This window comes from Equus przewalskii, chromosome 14 (genome assembly GCF_037783145.1).
Source record: "Equus przewalskii isolate Varuska chromosome 14, EquPr2, whole genome shotgun sequence".
Classification (NCBI taxonomy): Eukaryota; Metazoa; Chordata; class Mammalia; order Perissodactyla; family Equidae; genus Equus; species Equus przewalskii.
The window spans coordinates 55,204,862-55,224,103 of NC_091844.1; the positions used below are offsets into that span (position 1 = coordinate 55,204,862).

Genomic DNA, 19,242 nt, shown 5'->3' on the forward strand with positions numbered 1-19,242 from the left:
TGCAAGAATGGTGGATGGGGACAATCTGCCCGTTCCTCATACCTCCAGACCTAGGGGACACGAGGCTCAAAGGCCACCTATTGGGGCGACTTAGCCTCACAAAACCTCCATGTCTTCAGGATGTGGCTTATGACACAGCAGAAGAAAATGCAGACCCTGGGGAAAGGTCTCTGAGATCAGACTAACCGGCCTGGCCTATGAGCTATGTGGGGGATGGAGCGCCTGAGACAAGGAGCACCTGAGGCTGAGGGCTGGGACGTGGCAGGCACCGAGCCTTACAGCTGAGCCGCCATGCCAGCAAAGGACAGCATAAAACTAGGCATAACTTCCAGAAATTTATTGGAAACACGATACAAATTGATTAGTAGATGGCATCTACTGACAGACAGACAGTCCACACTGTAATATCACGCTCTGAATGAATTATCCTGGGGAAAGGCTCATGACCACTGATGCATGGTCTGGGTTAGTGTTCTCTGGCAGGGAAAACCAGAAACTGGGGCGAGAGGAATGGGGAAGGGTGCACAGTAAACTGGGACATGGCTTTCCTGAGGGGAATGGTGAGGTGGGGCTGCTAAATGAGTAAATTCCCCCAAAGGAAAACAAGGACAACTCTTGAGAATAAAGGCTTTCCCCCTCCCTCCCAAAAGCACTTTCCTCTCTAGGCAGAGTGAAAGGGAGTCCACCAGACCCCATGGGGGCAGCTCCTCTGTCTACCTCTACCAGGTCTTAGGACAGCAAGGGGCATAAACACGAGGCTGGACATGACACAGAGCAGACCAAGGTCAGACACGTCCTGGGCCTGCTTGCCCTCAGACCGCTCCTCGTCTTCCCCTGCTCTGCTCTGAGTGGTGGAGAGCTGACCACGGCAGGCCGCCTGCCCCCAGCTCCCAGGTCAGCTGGCTTCCAGCTGGGTTTAGCTAACAAGAGGCACCTGCAGGAATCTGGAGGGCACAAGGAAGGGAGAAGCCAGGCAATTTCTCTCTCTTCTCTGCCTAGGGGATTGTTTCTGGCAGGGCTCCTGCCTCCTGGCGGCTCCAGCTCCACCAGACAGGCCCTCTGTGGTCCCAGGTTCCTCCCAGTGGCCTGGCCCCCAGCTCTAGTAACATGGACTCTCCCCTGTGTCCCACTAGCATCGGGTGATGGCAGCTTTTTGCTGTTGTTCCCCATCTCTGGGTTGTCCCTCACTCGCTGTTTGACCTCTCAGTTCTTCTGTTTCTGTGTTAAACAAGTCTCTGGATTAAAACCCCTCTGTTTTAAATGCTTAGAGTGGCCTCTGTTTTTCTGGTTGGATGCTGACTGATAGAAACTGGGCTGTGGGCAAGGTGGAATTGTGAGAGGCGTGCAAAAAAACCAGTCTGTCCTCCTCTTTTGCACCACTGCTAGGGGTAGGCGGGCGATGATGGAGAAGGAGAGGGAAGTCAACTTGAAGAGCTTCTGTGTCCTCATCCAAGGGAGCACAGACCAGGCTCGGCACAGCGCCACTGGGCACGTCTGCTGTGGGCCGTGCAGACAGCCTCTGCATGTCCACCCCACAAGCTCACTGCACAATGGTGACATGCCACTACAAACAGTAGGAACACCATGGCCCCAGAAAGAAGGCGGCTCTCAGCACCAGCTGCTCAGAACAGCAAAGGCAAACGTTAGCGGCTCCCTGCTGTCCTTCCTCCATTTCCTGGAGCATCCAATCCGAATGCTGGGGGACCTTCCAGAGATGAAGTGAGAGCAGATCTTCGTCGACATCCTCCGTGTAGGAGAATGGGCTACAGTACCAGGGGCTCTGACTACAAAGTGAAGGAAGAGCTTTCTGGGTACATATGGCTCAAAACGAGCTGCACTTGCCCCAAAGCTTCCTGTGAACTGGAACTGGGGTGGGCTTCCCTCCTCTTCCTTCAGACCCAGCCTGGCCCCAGTCTCCAAATCTCCTGGGCCTCGGCGAGGAGGGCCTCTCTCAACAGGCAGAGGGAACGGAGCTGGCAGCAGGGTCATGGGCAGCTAACGGTTTCTCTAATCAACAGCCATGGTTCCACGTGGGTTAGGAGAACATGAAAGGGTAGAAAACATTCCACCTTCTACATCCATGTGCAACAAAAAATCCAGGGCACAGGCAAGGAGAGACAGCTTTGCTGTGTCTCTTTCTTTAGAAAAGAACACAACACGTGGCGTGTGACATGGACAGCCAGTTGCCTCCTCTCCCTGGGTCTTTCTGAAGGGTCTTCTCTGTGGAGAACCCTGAGGACAATGCCTGCCACCTCCACTGCCTCCACCCGGCTCGCTGAGCACCTCTGACACAGGCCCACCCTCAAGGCCCCAAGCCAAGACCTAGAACAGCTCCAAGAGTTGGCAGTGATGAGAACATCCCCAGGGCACCCCCGCAAAAGCCTAAGATGAGAACCAACTCCTCCTCAGAAGGGAAGCCACGATGACTGCAAAACTGGAAAAGGAAAAGGCAGCTCGAGCTCCGAGCATCGCCTTCAGCCATCAAACATCGCATTCTCCTTGCTGAGCTGAACCCAGCCTCTGAGGATCTGGACATGCAGAGTGTCACTGTCATTTTAGTGATACCTCACTCTGCCTGGGGGGTCAGCTCAATTGTAGCCACTCTGTCATGCAACCACCTGGTTGTTTGGGGCACCTACTATCAGCCAGCCAGCTGCCTCCCAGCCACAGACCCTGGGGATGGCTGGGAGGCCAGACTCCAGTTGTCTTTCACGGTGCTGTGATTCTGTGCCTGCACACGGAGGGCAGGGGAGTGGCTAGACTCAATCTGCTCAGGGGGCCAATAGGGCACAAAGTTATCCTATCCCTGCAGCTGTGTGCACAGAGTGCAGAGCGGCCTGCCTGTGACGCCAGCAAGGGCTGGTGCTGAGGGCAGACAGGAAGAGCTCAAGTCAGTGGAAACCGGGTGGCAGGCGGGTCTCCCGGGGCCTAGGCACACGTGCTCACGGAAACGTTTGGGCCAGAGGAGGGAGGGGGCTCATGGTGTCGTATACACAGACTCACCAGCAAACACAGTTCTCTCACCTCACCCTCCTAAGCCCAACAGATTCCATCTGCTTAGAATAAACCTGGGTGGTCTGTGACTCATTGAAGGGCCAACCTGGCTGCAGCTCCTCATCCACTGATCTGGCTGTAAGGGAACAGGACAGTATGCAAATGGCTTGTCACAGTGACACACTCGATCAGCTCCGTTTTAAGAATCGTTCTTGCTGGAGCTGTCTGGGACCAAGCAGAACCAAGTAGAACACCAGCCTCTCTTCAATGACAAAATACAGATGATACGAAGAGCTCACAGGCTTACTAAAGACGATTTTGTCATCTTTTCTCAGAACCTCAGGTACTTCTGTACCTTGGAGGGGGAGGGGGGAGTCAAATGGAATGCAGGGGGTGAAGAGCAAAATTTCCCCATTAAAAAATATAAGTGTGAAGCCTATTGAGAAAAAGCTAAGTGACAATAACAGCAAGGACGGGGGGAAATATCATGAACTGCATAAACACTGGCACATTTCTTAAGAAAAACCATTCAGGAAGATGCCATGTCCCTGCTGGACACACTCATACAGCTTCCAACAGAGCGGAGCTGACACATGCAGGGCAGCAGCCCCACTGTCCCGAGGAGCTGCTGTGCCCGGGAGCGGAGTGTGGAAGAAGGGAGGAGGTGAAGTGGCTCCCTCATCACCTCAGTTCTCAGGCAGGTCCCGCTCTGGAGAGCGAGGTCTCTGAGAGGAAAGCGAAGTGACACTGATTCACACATGGGACATGGCTTTGGGAATGTGCACTCCTACAGTTCCTTGCCCTGCCCCATCGAGGCTCCATGGGGCGCACGCGGAGGTCTCCCTGAAATGTACTGGGAATGGGGCTGCCTCTTTCCCAGGCACGGCTGTGAACATCAGCAGGACAGTGTAGCAAGTCTTGGATTGTAGGATGAAACAGAAGAGCTCAGTCTGACACGCAGCATGTGAGTTCTGGAAAAGGAAACAGGGTCAAAGTTAAATGAGTTCCAGTGGTGGAGGCAAGATAAGAAGGATGGAATCAGTCCTCCCACCAATATCATCACGACCTTCAAGGAAAGGAGGTCAGGTATGTATTTAAAAAAAGCTCACGATGTAGTTTAAGGCTGGACCAAAGGAAAGTTTAATTGAGGCCAAGAAAATATGTGAATGACACTGAAGTATCTTAAAAGCTGGGTTTTGGATGCGCAGGTTTGGTGGTCATTGGCAAGGCACTACAGCATACCAGGCAAGTGCTTATATGTTTATCAAACCAACATCTTGGAACTTCTCTGACCAGATACCAAGAAACGGGGAACACAACTTGCCTGGAGGAGGCACAACCTGATCTGAGATACCCATAATTAATCATAATGATGTGGGCACTCAGAGACTAGCAACACATTTTTCTTAGGAGAAGAGTGAATCTCAAACGCCCACAGTGGCACAGTGTCCATCAATCCCACCCTCTCCACTTCCCCCAAAGACCTTCAACCCTGCTGTCCCAGAGCTGGACAGCTAGAGACTCTCAACAGAAACAAGCACATGAAAAGCAGAAGTGGCCTGAAACCATATGATCACTATCTGGTATTACTCAGTAGGTTGTGAAACCTTTTGCTTTGTTATTAGGAAAGCAGCGAGGAGGGAAGTGGGGGTTGTTCGCTGAGATGGTCATTAGGTGCCCCAGCCAACGCAGCACTCAGATATTCTCTCACATCCTGCAGGCCACTCTACAACCAGAAGAAGACACAGGGACGCTCCCCTTCACAGCCTCCCGCCATGCCGAAGGTCTGCAGGGTGGACCACAGCTGTGGTTTCACTCATGAGCCTTTCCAGAATGGGGGAGATATATGTACACAGCCTGGTGTTTGACGGGGCTCAGCAAATACGTGTTAAATAAAAACCCAGATAATTCAGTTTAGGACTTAGGCTAACTTTTGCTTTATGGAATCTACTGTAGGTTATGAAACCACCTTATTTAACTTTCACCAGAACCTTGTGAGGGTTGGAAAAATTAGGAACTTGCTCAAGGTCACACAGCAAGTAAGTTGAGGAGTTAAGATTTGAACTCAGATCTTCTTAATTCAGGTCAAGTTTTTCTTACTACACTAAGCCGTCCCATTCTCCATCCATCCCAGTAAGAGCATAGTGTCCTCTTTAGTGTCTAATTAGCTTATGGATGTGTCAGTAGCTCCAGTATCTCTTAGAAGCCTCTCTCTCTTTTTTTTTTTTTGCAGGGGCAGCAGGTAGGGGGGTGTCACTCTGTCATGCATTTGTTTGTCCAAACCCCTATGGAAGTAAGCCATCTGCCAGAGGAGCCACTTGTAATAGTTTCCTAAGTTTCTGACCTGCCATGGCAAACTGTGCTTTTTTCTATTTGTGCTAAACTCACCTGCTCCCGTTTCAAAAGCAACATCTCCTCCTGGCAGCTCGGGATCTGGCATCCAGGTTCACACCTGCCTTCTCCACACTCACCACGGTTTTATGTTGAGCTATGTCACCTCTCTGCATTCCAGGCTGAAGAATCACAGTGCTCACCACCTGCCCTTGCAAGGCTATCACTTCACTCCCCCAAGCTCAGCACTTCCTCAGCCCCGCTGCATTTCCTTGAAGCAAGAAACCAGAACCACATGCAGGGCCCAGATGCAGAGGCCCCCAGCATGGCAGAGGGCCCCTAGAAAAGATCTACACCCATCACAGGTGTTCCTCAGGTCTCCTTTCTAGACGATGCAGCCCAACTTATTTCCCTTTTTGTTTACAAGTAAATTCTCAAATGCATTAATCTACATTTGCTACTTTTGTCTCTACTAACCATGATTCATAAGCACTTATTTTGTTTTTTACAAAATTTTCCCTGTTGGTTTAACAATTCAGAAGTACCTGAAGTCCATGGACTTGGAGATTTTGCACTCTAACCAATCAATGCAATGAAAGCAGCCGTTTTAAAGGTTTCCAGCTGCTGGCTCCTGAGTTAATTAATTTCCCTCCTTTCTGAAACCCAGAGGAGAAACCACCATGAGAATTTTGGAAGATGGAAAGCAGATAAACAAGTGATAACAGACTATGCAATCAAGAAAGCCAAACTTGAAGTTGGCAGTGTGGAAAGTCCAGAACCAATTTGTCCAAAGGATCCTCAAATGGCTCAGGAATTGACACCAGACACATCCGGAAGTTGGGGAGGGAAGCTGAAGCAAAGATTAGTTGAAGGCTGTTTAAGAAGCAGCTGGACCCCTAGAAGCTCTCCTGACTCCACACTACTTGGCAACTGTCTACCTTCCACATGTCCGGATGTTTATTCTCGGGAGAGGGCCGGACAGAGGGTCTCAGGCCTAGGGGACACGAGGCACCAAGCACAGTTGAGGGCAGGACTACCAAATCCAAAACTGAGGGATCAAGTTACCGTATGCCTATCAGATGGTGAGACATCCAAGCCTTCTTCCCACTGTGTTCCCAGAAAGCAGGTAGCCAAGTCTTTACCCTCTGGGAAAGAGACAGTGCTACGGCCTGAATGTTTGTGTCGCCACAAAATTCATATGTTGAAATCTTAATGCCTAATGTGATGGTATTAGGAGGTGAGACCTTAGGGAAGTGCTTAGGTCATGAGGGTATAACTCTTATAAATGGGACTAACGCTCTTATAAAAGAGACCCCACACAGCTCCCTAGCCCCTCCCACCAGGTGAGGAGAGTGAGAAGTCAGCAGTCTGCAACCTGGAAGACGCTCTTCACCAGAACCCAAACATGCCAGCACCTTAATCTTAGACTTCCCAGCCTCTAGAACTGAGAGAAATAAATTTCTGTCGTTTGTAAGCCATCCATCTGTAGCATTTTGTTACAGCAGCCTGAACTGACTAAGATGGGAAGAATCTTCTCTGGGAAATCTGAGCAGCCGGTGAGAAGAGACCTGAAGATATTGGTTGGGCCAACCAGCAAACAGCCCAGCCTGATCACCATACTACAGGCTCCACCCACAAGCATGAGCACAGAGCTCTCAGTCTGATTTTAGTCTCCTTCTCTTAAACATTATGAAACATCCAAAGGTCACCAGGAAAAACCTCTACACAAATGTTAGAGACCAGAACAAAGAACAAAGAGAAGAGAGCAAATTGGAGGAAACAGAATATTCATGGAGAAGAAAAATGATAGCATTTTTTGTTTTCAGAAGAAGATACAGTATCCATGAAACAGAAACAGTATGCTATTTTTAAAAAATTGAGAGGACCAAGGGGAGTTGGCAGGGAGCCCATAGAAGGACTGAAGTGTTACGCTTCCCATAATGGTGGGCTAATTTACATTGGACAAACTCTCCAGCCAATAACAGTGATAAACTCTGGAAGAAATGTAAAAACAACTGTTTGGACAGCAACCAAAATCAGGCAAAAACTGAAGGGAATATGACCCTTGTAAAAAGGTGAGAACCACTCTTAACTGGTTTTTCCCTTGTGAGCACTTCCATGTAGTTCAAGAGGAATATAGCTCAAGCTGAAAGCTGCAGTCTAATTGGGCTGAGGAATCAGGGAGAGGTCGGAGTCTGAGACTGCCAGTGCAGCTGGAAATTGAGGGAGGAGATCCTGGAAAGGAAGGGGACAGGAAAAGAGGAGACCCCAAATCAATATACACACTTCCCTCAAACCATTGGCTGAGGTCAGAACTATGCATGTACAAGGCGAGACTCCAAGAAGCCTGGTGGAAAACACCAGCTCTATAGGTTTATAGAGTAATTACCATAGACTTTGTCACTCTTCTAAGATCTCCATATTGCTGAGAGGGTCTCAAGTCTAGACCTCTTACAGGCTCACACACTAGTATTTCCCTCAGGCACAGGATAAAAGTATTCTCTGGGAGAAACTGCAATATTAGTAAACCCAGGAATGGTCACAGGGGTGGCCAATTTGGCATCCTTCCAGAATATTCCAGAACACCAAGTTGTTGATTATTCATGCCTAATACACTTGGGTCTGTCTTTCTCTACAACTCCTACCCCTATGGCTTGACAGTGTGAGAGAACATCCATTGCCCTCAGCTGATGCTTCCACAGTCCTGAAATCCTCTAGACACTTTAGGTACTCTGCTATAATTGCTTCATATTCAATAAACCCTAGGGCCATAATGATCCATTACAAAATACTGAAAAAACTCAAAGGCACCTTTATATATTTAACCAGGTTTTAACAGTACACCTTGAGACAAGGAGACCAGAGGTGAGTCTAGGAGCACTCAATGTTCTTCCATAAACAATGTTTTAGAAGATTCAAAAAAAATCGCAGTCTTTTGAAATGACATAAAAATTTTGACAGAAGGCAGCCTGAGCATGCCTCGGAGTGCCATCAGCTGTTCCTGGCAGTCTATTTTTATCAGGATTTGTGAATACAGCAGATGCACTCCCAGAGCTCTCTCAGTGGTACAATGGCCCTCACCATCACCCATTTCCCAGAGTTGGGATGCAAACAGTTGAAGCTGTTGAATCACTGATTCAGAAACAAATCATCAAAAGGACAGTCTTCACACCCCAGATCATAATATTGTACTTAGAGGCATCCTTATTAGATACCCTCTTCATGGGAGACTTAGAGAAATGATATTACTCAATGCAGAAAATAAGAAAAATAACCAGATCTACAGTACACTCACATACCCCAGGGGAAATAAGCCAGAGGACAACATATTAAAGAGAAGTTTATTGTACAATTCATCAATTTCTTTGGCTCAGATGCCTTGACTCTGTCCCACTGAAAACTCACCTCTCTTCTAAGCCTGTTGCTCTGGTCTTCGGACACACTGAGTCCTGCTTCAGTAGTAGCACCCCTGGGACAAAAGTCACGTCATCTCGGAAAAAGGTTAAGAGCACCTCCAGTTGATGCTCCCTCCGTCTGTATCCCTACACAGCAGAAGCTGTTCTTAAGGGTCCCTATTTGATAAAAACAGCAGTCACCTTATCCCCGTGCAGTGGAATGGAAGATGTACTGTTTGAAACTTCACTCTTCCTATCACTATTCACCCCAAATAATGAGGCTTCTTATGTATGCAGATTTTGTCTTCACCCTCAGAGTTTCAGTTCCACTAGGACAGTCACAGGGCTCTGTGTGTGGCCTGGGGCGATGGGTTAAGCCTAACAGAGCAGACAGAGTGCTGGCTCCTGGCCACCAGTCACCCCATGGCCTTTAGAGGTCCAGGGCCAGGTGCAAGACAGTGACTTTCAAGAAGACAAGAAGAAGCTGTCTATTTTTTAATGTCAGGTACAATCCTTTCTGCCAGCAGAAATCCAGAGACTCTTCCCATCATCAAGGACCTCCACCTGAAGGCAGAGGGTGAGTGAAGGAGGAAGCCACTGAGAAGAGGACAGAAAGACCTAAAGCCGAGAGACCTGGATATTTCAGAACAATCAGGTTTTGTTTCCAGTTAAATCAGTTGGACATCCATCAACATCCTGTTTGGTTCGCTCATCTGTCTGACATGTTGATAATTAAGTGGCAATGCTAATTGATTTTATTATTGGATCACACAGGGCAAGGCTTTCTCTTGACTTTGTATCTATCAATTCCAGTATATGGTGGTATTAACTATCCTAGGAAAACTCACTAGTAGCCTAACATTTTTACTGATACTTTGAGTTCACCTTGGAAACTCAGGTTAGTCAGGATCCTATATCCCAAGGAAATAAGTAACAGACCCATTATCCCAAGGAAAAGGTCCACTGGGAATACAAAAATAGGGACATTTTCCAAAATGTGTTTCTGTTACATTCTTGTCTCTCAGCTCCACGTCAATCCATCTAAACTCAGCTTCAAGATTCCCTGCTGGACCAGTAGGGGGTGGCAGAGGGAGCCTGGAAGGCTGGAGGGCAGAGAAGGGCCTTGCTGCTTCCTGTTCCTGTCAATGTCACCTCAAATAGCAGGAGCAGTTTGTGTCAGTTCCCAGCTTTACTTTACATTCCCAGAACCAGCCTCACAGAGCAGCCCCCTCCTCAGGGGTCTGAGTTCCAGCTCCTCGGGACCTCCGTTGAGCTTCTAGCTTATGATAACCCACTTTCTTCCTTTTGTTCTCCCAACCCTAGGCCTGCTGGCTGCTTCCTGAGCTCCTCCTTTCCCCACCCCCACCCCCCCAGGTTCCTTGTTTACCTATTACATCCTGCAGCATCTGGCATATTAATTTCTACTACATTAGCTGTTAAGATAACTCATGTAGTTTCTACTTTGATGACTAATACAGCACAGTTTGAGAGCTGCAGCTTCGTTTATATCAGTGGTTAAAAGAGCAGACTCTGAAATCAGTCACACCGGAGTGGGAATCCCAATCCATTTATGTTGTACCTGATAACTTCGGGAAATTCACCTGTCTAGGTCTCATTTTTCTCACTTTATGTATTCAATTAACATTTATTGAGTACCTACTAAGTTCCAGGTACTGTGCAGGCAGTAGAGATACAATGTCATACAAAACAAATTCCCTGACCTCTTGGAACTGTCTGTCATGTGAATCAAATGAGATAAGGAAGGTAAGGCGCACGTCGTCAGCCCTCCCCTCCATACCATGACAGGAGAGCAAAGACAAATGGAGCTTGAAGAAGAAGTCTTTCAACAGCTAGGTGTCTTCAGAAAACGAGATGAGCATTTTTCCTCAACAAGGCTGAAGGTCTTAGTCAACAGAACACCAGGGACTCATTGTATGCCCTGTCCATTCCTCCGGTTCAGAGCAGAGAAGCAGCAGCATTCATTCAGACAGAAATGGTGCAAACAGCCCTAGAGAGGGAAAGCTACAAGGTGGCATTTTTTAGAAATTCCGAGGAGACAGGTACCTGTGATACAGAGTAAGAGCAACAGGAGCTGTAATGCAGAGCTGGGACTGGAGCTTGGAATGACCATGACCGCGGGGTGCGAATGGAAGAAGCTACTAGAAAGCTGCTATTCCAACATCAGTCACAACAAGTGTCTTTCTACCATAAAGAACATATATATCAAATGAACCAGAATGTACTTTACACTTTCTGCAGTAGGACTATGCACCTATAGAGGCCTGGAAGGTGATGAGAGGGAAAAGAAAGATTCCTGATTCCATTGAAGCCTGAATTCAAAGGCCCCCCAGGCTGTGGGCAAGGAAAAAGCTGGAAACAAATCCAGTCTCCACGTTTTGACACAATCCCTTCTTGGTATTTTGCTGTCTAGACATCAGGCATATTGTGGCAAGCACGGCCAGTGTTCTCATTAGCAAGGAAGTACTTCTGCAAGAGTACTGTGTAGCTAAAAACTGTATCTACAACACACTGATATCCTATAAATGCAAACTAAAGTCCTCGTCTTCAATTTTTTTTTCATTTTGACATCACTATGACCGTCAAAACTCATGGTGAAGGAAAACCACCATGGGAAATTATTACTAGAAGGTCTATTCCACATCCTTGCTCTAGATAAATAATTTGCTGTCACTGAAGGAGTTTAGAGTTCCATAAGACATGAAAAGCCTGGAGAGAGTTTTATTCATAAATAATGCCAACATTTAAACAATCAAGATAGCTTCAAACTCCAGGACTATTGAAACGAACAATTTTTACTGCCTGGATAATTTATTATGCTTGTGTTTATAGTCCAAATGGGAAGATAATTCCATTCCACCTGAAGAGTCATTATTGGCCAGCCCAAGAGAAGTACTTTGGATAAGAGGTGGTATCTCTCAGTTTTTCTGTTTCAAACAAATTATTATTTCTGTATTTAGGACATCACCCAGGCAATTCCTTTCATGACTGGTAGCACTCTTGAGCAATTAGAAAAATGTATCAAGTGAAAGAAGTAGGGGACAAATGCCAAATTCAAAATGATCCACAGAACACTGAAGAACCCCCAGAGAGCACTGCTGTCTCAGACATAAGGCAAAATAATCCCTTCTGCTCAAGAAAACATAAATGAGCAGTGAGTGTGCATCACAGCAAGAACATTATCACCCAGCAGAGGCAACCTGCTAAATACAGACTTCATCTCCAAACAAGCCTCCTAATGGGAAATGCGAGCAAAAGATCCCTCTTGAAGAGATGGGGAAATAACACTTGGCATAATGTCTTCAGTGTGGCACATGGCAGCCTTCCCTCTTATCCCCCTTACCACACATTTAGTTCAACCTATTTGTTACACATTCTTGGACTTGGCAGATGACACGATGGAGCATGCAAGGGCACAGGGGCCCCGGCCTATCAGAACAGGCCCTGGAATTGCTGGGCTTACATACCATCCAGGCCATTGTGATGACTGTAGTTTCTTTTCCCCAAAATGCTCAGAGACGTGTGATTCGGGGTGGTTAGCATCCGCTTGGTAGTTGGGGTTTGCAGGCTTGGTGTAGATCGAATTACGTTAGGTTTCTTCGAAGGATGGATTTCTGATGGGGGGAGAAAAGGTTTCTCAACTCAGAACATGGTATTAAAACTCTGTGTGCACTTACACTGGCTAATAGGCACACATCTTATTTCTTAATGAGCTGAGAGCCAGTTCCTTAGGAGCCAGCCTGTTTTCCCAAGGACTTGCATAATGAATCAGCTTCAAGTGCTGTTACCATGGCTTTACTTATCAAAAGTGAGCTGGTTCTTCCCCTGCTAGCTAGACCTCTGAGCTTTATGCTGTGAGTACAAGGGGAAAGAAAACAAAAAACAAACCAAACACTACAGAAGGTCACTTAAACACGAGATTTACTAAGGGAATAAGGCATCTGACTCTTCAAGGTGTTAGAAATCCAAAGGTTATCTGGAAAGGAGCCTTAGAGAAAAGTACCTCTGTGCTCTAGCAAACCAGGAACTTAGCATGCAGCATGTCTGGTGTGTGAGAGCTTTCTGAAAAAGAGGATTTCTCCTCTGGCTCTGCAACCAAGGTCTAAGACCAGGGTCTGTCACTCCCAGCCTAGAACATTTTGATATAGACGAAATCTGACACCAAACTCCAAGGACTAGAGTCAAGAGGTAGCAGAAGAAATGCTTTGACAGAGGCTGTATCACAAAACTCTAATGTGCATGTGGTATATGCGTGTTTATGTGACTTATGTTGTTGTCAGCCTCAAAGCCCAGAACCACTTGCACTTTTTTGGATAAAGCAGATGGACAGAAATTGCAATACCGTAGGAAGTGGATTTATGGACCTCAGTCTGCTACTAATACTGGGCAACCTCTTCTCCAAAGCTAAACCTGCTCACTGATTTTCAGTCATCCGCCAGTGTGCCAGCTATGCTCAAGCCACCCTGTTTTCTCAGGTGAGGTCCAGGATATCAGCCTCATTTACTGAAATTTAAAAAGAGCCATTAGGATGGTTAGAATTACTACGTCTTGGTCTGGTCAAAATCCTACACTTGCCAAATTTTAGAAACGGATCAGGTACTAACCAAAATATACTGCTGACTGTCTTTCAACATGGCCTTGAAGGTCTGCCAACCTCATTTTTCATTACAACCCCCACAATCTACGCCCCATCCAGACCAGGCAACCTGCATTCCCTGACCTTTTCAGGTCCTTGGACTCTTTGAAGACTTTGTTTATCTGGTTCTCTTGGCCTCATAAGGGAAAAAATATTGTTTTCCTATCTATGCAAACCCTACATATCTTTCAAGGCTGAGCTCAAAATATTGCTTTCTTCATTTAGGCTGTCCTACCATGCATTAGAAATAACTACTCCTTCCTTCAAGTGCCCAGTGCATATTACCTGTAATTCCTTTAGAGAATCTAACCCTTTGTTTAACTGTCCTAACCTGCTTTCACCACTAAACTAAGATTTTTGAGGGCAAGGTCTTATTCATCTTGGGGTTCCCTAAGCCACTTAGTATAGTGTCTTGTTACATAGTGAATACTCAGAAATATGTTATGTAGGGATGGAGTTCAGCTAGCAAGGACAGCAGAGCTCTGGGCTTATCTGGAAGGGAGGGAGGCCAATTTGCCCACAAGAGGAATACACAATTACCCATGGAAAGGCTGACTAATAGGCCATGTTATATTCTGTTTTTTAATTCAGAAGCTTTCCCTTGCAGGTGGGAAGGGGCTTCTAGGATTAGGTCCTGCAAGAGTACATAGATAACAGACTTCAGGGACTTGACCACCATGACCTAGGTCATGCCTGTGATGACCATGTGATATTTTCAGAGGATATCAAAGCAACTCTTTAGCCCGTGAGCAATAAAACAAGAAATAAGGCGGCAGAGTAACATCAAAGAGGGAGCTGTGGGCTTCTGACTCCCAGCTTGCTCTGATGAGGACCAGATAATATATCAAGTTCAAGGCTACACTTTGATTTTTAAAAGACTGGATGTCTAAAGTCTGAAAGCTTCACAACTATAAATTTTTCTGACAGAGCAATAAGGTTCAATGCAACTCTGAGTATGTATTTCACTTTTACTGAGAAAATGAAAAAGCAAGAATATTAGAAGCACAAAAATATACCATTATAGCATCTAGGTATATTAGAACCATTATTTGTAAGTTATTTACCTTAAAACGTCACAAAAATAAAAAAGAGGTCATTGCCTAATTTTTTTAATACTAAATTGTGATATTTCAACACGTAAATGGAACCATCATCTTTAGCAACTTCCAGGAAGCAATACGAATGCTCGCCTTTCAGAGTGACCTTAATTGGCATATCAAAACTAAAATTTTTTTAAGAAGGTAATCAGTTTATCTCATTTTTTTAAAAAAAAGAAAGTAAATAAACCAATCCTTCTCTATTTTAGGGAAGAGGTGAGGTGCGTTAGAAATAGTGAAAGTATCTAAATCAAAATATTAAGAATATTCATCCTCTAATAATTTAGTGATTATTTTTCTTTTTGCTTAATATGTATTTATCTCCATAAATATACATTTTTATTCAATGATTTTTTTGAGAAAAGTAAACATACTCATAACTCTGGATGTTGTGTGTTTGGTCATAAAAATAAAAGTTTCTAAAACAAAATAAGTTGGCTATACATATGAAGGTGTCCAATTTCAGCTATTTTAAAGGGTTGAATTTAGTTTAGGTATGTCAACTTAGAATAGCCAAATAAGATACAGAAATTGTTCTTTGAGATTTTCGTCTATTAGAAAATACCCACCTAAATACCCAATGATACATGCCAAAGGTTTCCTAGTGCTTTTGCTTTTCAGTGGACTTCCAGATAGTTCGGCATGTCTGTCTGCATCTGAGGAGAGAAAGAAACATGGAGACAACCAATGAGGCTGATTTCTCTACCTATGCTACACACACCGCAGAAACAAAAGGTGCGAGGGGGGAACAGCACAGAATGTCTGCCAGAGCCCTGCATGATTTCCCTTGGAGTCTGGGAAAACCACCTGCCTGGAGAACACTCACTTTAAAGTCCCGTATGAGAGTAGCTAACACACCCACGCTTGCTTTCTGCGTGTGCCCATCTGAAAAGCGGTGGAAATATGCTTCTTTTCCAGCCATGGCATTTCTACATTAAAGTAGAAAAGTTTCCACAAAGTGTGAGGCAGAATCAATCCTAACGTACGATCTGGCACGGACACAAAAGATGACAGCTGACAAAGGCAACACACTTCATCTAGGCGCAGTGGGTCTCCACTGAGAAGTCCTGATCTATCCTGGTGTACTCAATTCTGTTAGATGGGAGCCTCACAAGGGTAAAAATGGGCCATCTGGTTTTATCACTGGTTTTCCATTCTTCATATCCCACTATGATGTCACTAGTGCTGAGATTGAAAAGGTTATCTATATACATAGTATTTCATCTAACAGAATTAGTAAGATACTGTGAGGATGGATATTGGTTCATGAAAGTTCATATCACACTCCTCATACTCCACCATAAGACATTTCAGACAGAGAAAAATAAAGCCTACAAAACAAACGCTCTCTGCATTTTAATTCGCTGTCATTAGAACGGAAGAGTAGATGTGAAACATGCCACCTCTCACACCAAAGAGCCAAGTTATAAAAATAGAGTTCGAAGAGACAAAAATGTGGATTGAAATGTTTTTTAAATTTGCAGATATTGTCATAAAGCTTAACAGAGTAGCTTTAGCAGATATCATTCTACTATTTATGCCTTTTTCCCACCTTCAAATATTTGACAAAAATGTCCCACAGGCTTTCTGATTCTATGGGAGAATTTGTTCTTTCACAGGCTGAGGCCACATTTCTAGGCATACATCCATGAAATTTCCTTTGACATCCATAGGCATTCTCTGAACTATTAGTGTTAAAATGTACAATTCAATCTGAAATCTCAAATAACTTTAAATTAAAAATTAACTTATTCATAGGCTCTAGCCCTTTTACCAAGAAAACTCTCTTCTAATAACTATTAAACAGAAAAAGGTGGGAAAACAGCATTTAAAAAATATATTAAAATAGACAAAACACATACTTCAGAGAGCCTCGAGTAATGGGAATCCGAATATGTATCCCAAGCACTGGCTAATTATTACGCAACCATTGACAACTATAAATGACCCAATTGCTTTTCCTCCTATTCAGCTGATTTCTTTTAGGGGAAAAAATTACTAAGCAATGAAGCTTTTCACCTATTGTTGCATAATAGTGAAGATACAGGCGGTAATATAATAAGCATATTTTGGAGGTGTAATCTAAATAAACATTAAAAGACAGCCCAATCCTTGCAAGGAACAACACCCGTCAAATCACTGTGAGTTAATACTAAATAATTCCTTCCTAATATCACTAATTCACCTAAAATTCAAGTTCTATTTGGGATGAGAACAAGAGAAAATTTTCTCTTTTCTATTAACAAAGCTTGAACATATCACCTTGGTTATTTCCTCAATATTTTGGACAAAGGCAATTGCTGTATTACTAGTAATACGATTAATTTTCCTCTTTATTCCAGTCGATAAAGCCCAAAGGAAAACTGCCAATGTGCCTGCAATTGAGGGACTGCCATATAACCATCACCTTGACAGGAATCAACAAATCCAGCAAAAAGGTTACCAACACAATACCCGAAGATATTTCATTTTAAACTATACTACTCTGCTTTTAATTTCTCATTAAGTCAGTAGGATTAATTATGTGATGTTCCAAGTGACAATTTACAGAGCACCTGAGTAGGAGATCAAAGCTCTTTATAAGGATCCATATTTCACTTAGCCTCATTATAAAGAAAGTAGTTGGTGGCACGAATTATCAGTCTTAAACATGAAAAAATTAGGATGAAAGGTGTTAAGATTACCTAGTCACTGTTTAATGTAAAAATTGCAGCCATTCAGTGATATCCACTGAATATAAATGGGAGATACATTCTGCCCTGAGGGAATGATCATAAACATAGGATTATCAGGTCCACACTTGAGTTGGTTAAAAGGAATCTTTGTCTGCACTCAAGACCAGGCCAGTAGGGTCACTTGTCAGTCATTCCCACTGCCAAATTATTCACCTAACTCTATTTAAATAGCGATGATTCATTAATATGCATTAAAAGTGCACAGATAAAGAAAGGAACCTGAGAAACGCCTCAAGAACCCAGAAGGCATCAGAATATGCCCAGAGAGAGACTGTCTGCATGCCACTCAAGTCACCCAGCTGAGCAAAAGGCACATTTGTTTGGTTTTCTAGAGGATGATTTACACCTCCTTGAGGTCAACCTGGAAAAAGTTACTTCTATTGCAATGCACGGCCATTTTTCTAAAACGTTTTGGAAATATTAGCAGGGGAAACAAAATTTAAAAACTGAAAAAAGTACACACTGAATTAAAATTCACAAAAACATCTCACACGGGCTTTGAGGATTGCTTTCGAAATAAAACCATCTGTAGAATTTTCTTATAGCAATTGTAAAGGCATTTCTAAGCAAGACACAAAACCCAGGTGCTATAAAAAATTGATAAATTCAATCACATTTGAAAAAACCCTACTTGGCAAATACATAATAAACAGAGTCAAAGACAACGGGCAAAATATTTGCATCATGTATTCACAGATTGAGAACTTCCTTAAAATATAAAAAGTTCCCACAAGTCAATAAGACTTCTAACAGAAAACAAGCCAGGGGCAAAAACAGTTCACAGAAAAGGAAAGACAAATGGTTTTCAAATATATGCAAAGATTTCTATCTCATTCAAAATGAGAAATGCAAGCTAATATAACTTACATGTCACCTGTCAACTAGTCACAGGTTTCAAAGATGGATAACACTGCTGGCAAGATTCTAGAGAAATTGGCCTTCTCTAGACATTGTGGGTGGGAGTGTAAATCATAGTTTTTCTGACGGCAACTGAGTAGTGAGTATCAAAATTCAAAATGCACGTTTCTTGACCCAGATGTTTTATTTTTAGGGATCTATCCCATAAGCCACATGCACATTTCACACATCAGTATGAAATGATGTCTGAATAAGGATATTTACAATAGAAAATGATTAAACAACCTAAAACTGAGAACTGGTTAAAGTACAAAATAATTATGCAGTTGATAAAAAAGAAGGTAGCTCTCAAGGTACTGGTATGGAATGGCCTCCAAGATATCTTAAGTAAAAAAGCAAGGTACAGAACAATGACTGTAGACTAACATCGTACAAAAACAAAAAGAATACACCTACTTAGGCTGTTATAGATACAAAGCGACTCTCTGGATACTTTAGACGCTGATGACAATGGTTACCTCTGAAGAGGGTAGAAATGAGAGTGGAGATAAGATTTGTAACCACTTTTGTACCTTTAGAAGAATTTAAAGTATCTGTTCAAAAGCAAATTTTTATTAAACTCTCTAACAAAAATAAACCAGAACTGTTGTCTCCTAATGTTAGAGCTTAGTATTCACATTTATACAATTACTAAAACTAACCTTTGCTGAGAAATCCCTAGAAAAACTCATAAAATACATATTTCTTAAGAATACAGGGCCTCGGGATAATTCTGAAGTTGAATTAGCATCTTCAAACAGAAAAAATGGCTCCAGGTGCCTCTGGAAGAACTTCATACTGGGGAATGGCACTGTCATTCAAGTCTGGTGTGTTATCAACTCAGAAACCACCTAATTACCTACCAAGGTGTCAGATAAGTCATTTTGATCCACTTCTCTAGGCACTTGAGCTTCATCTATGGAATGCTGCTAATATATCTACTTCTACGTAACTTCATTTCTGAGGATCCTGAATCTTAAATAGTAATCCTGTGCTCATCAGGTGTCGGGTGTTTACAGATCTTTGACGAAGTCATCGGGTAACACAGAGGTAATGTCTGATGGCAGTAACAAAGGAGGAACATCATTATCACATCTGGCTTTTTTACTGAGGGAGGGATGGAGAAGAGACAAGCTGTC

At 44.0% G+C, this 19,242-nt stretch overlaps 1 protein-coding gene across 16 annotated transcripts in view; it reads right to left on the bottom strand.

The window, feature by feature from the left end:
* Nucleotides 1–322: 322 nt before the first annotated feature.
* The window catches only part of MTA3 (metastasis associated 1 family member 3), a 187,320-nt gene continuing 168,400 nt past the window's right edge, over nt 323–19,242 (bottom strand). For 10 of the 16 annotated variants that reach the window (XM_070574017.1, XM_070574014.1, XM_070574016.1 and 7 more), the window contains 3 exons: nt 15,041–15,127; nt 12,206–12,352; nt 323–3,965 (listed from right to left, as the gene is read on the bottom strand). In XM_070574017.1, the coding sequence (XP_070430118.1) occupies nt 3,940–3,965; nt 12,206–12,352; nt 15,041–15,127 (260 nt within the window). In that variant the 3' untranslated portion in view covers nt 323–3,939. Of the gene's footprint in view, nt 3,966–8,730; nt 10,785–12,205; nt 12,353–15,040; nt 15,128–19,242 lie in introns of those variants that run through there. The other 6 variants (XM_070574010.1, XM_070574009.1, XM_070574002.1 and 3 more) reach the window with 2 other exon arrangements.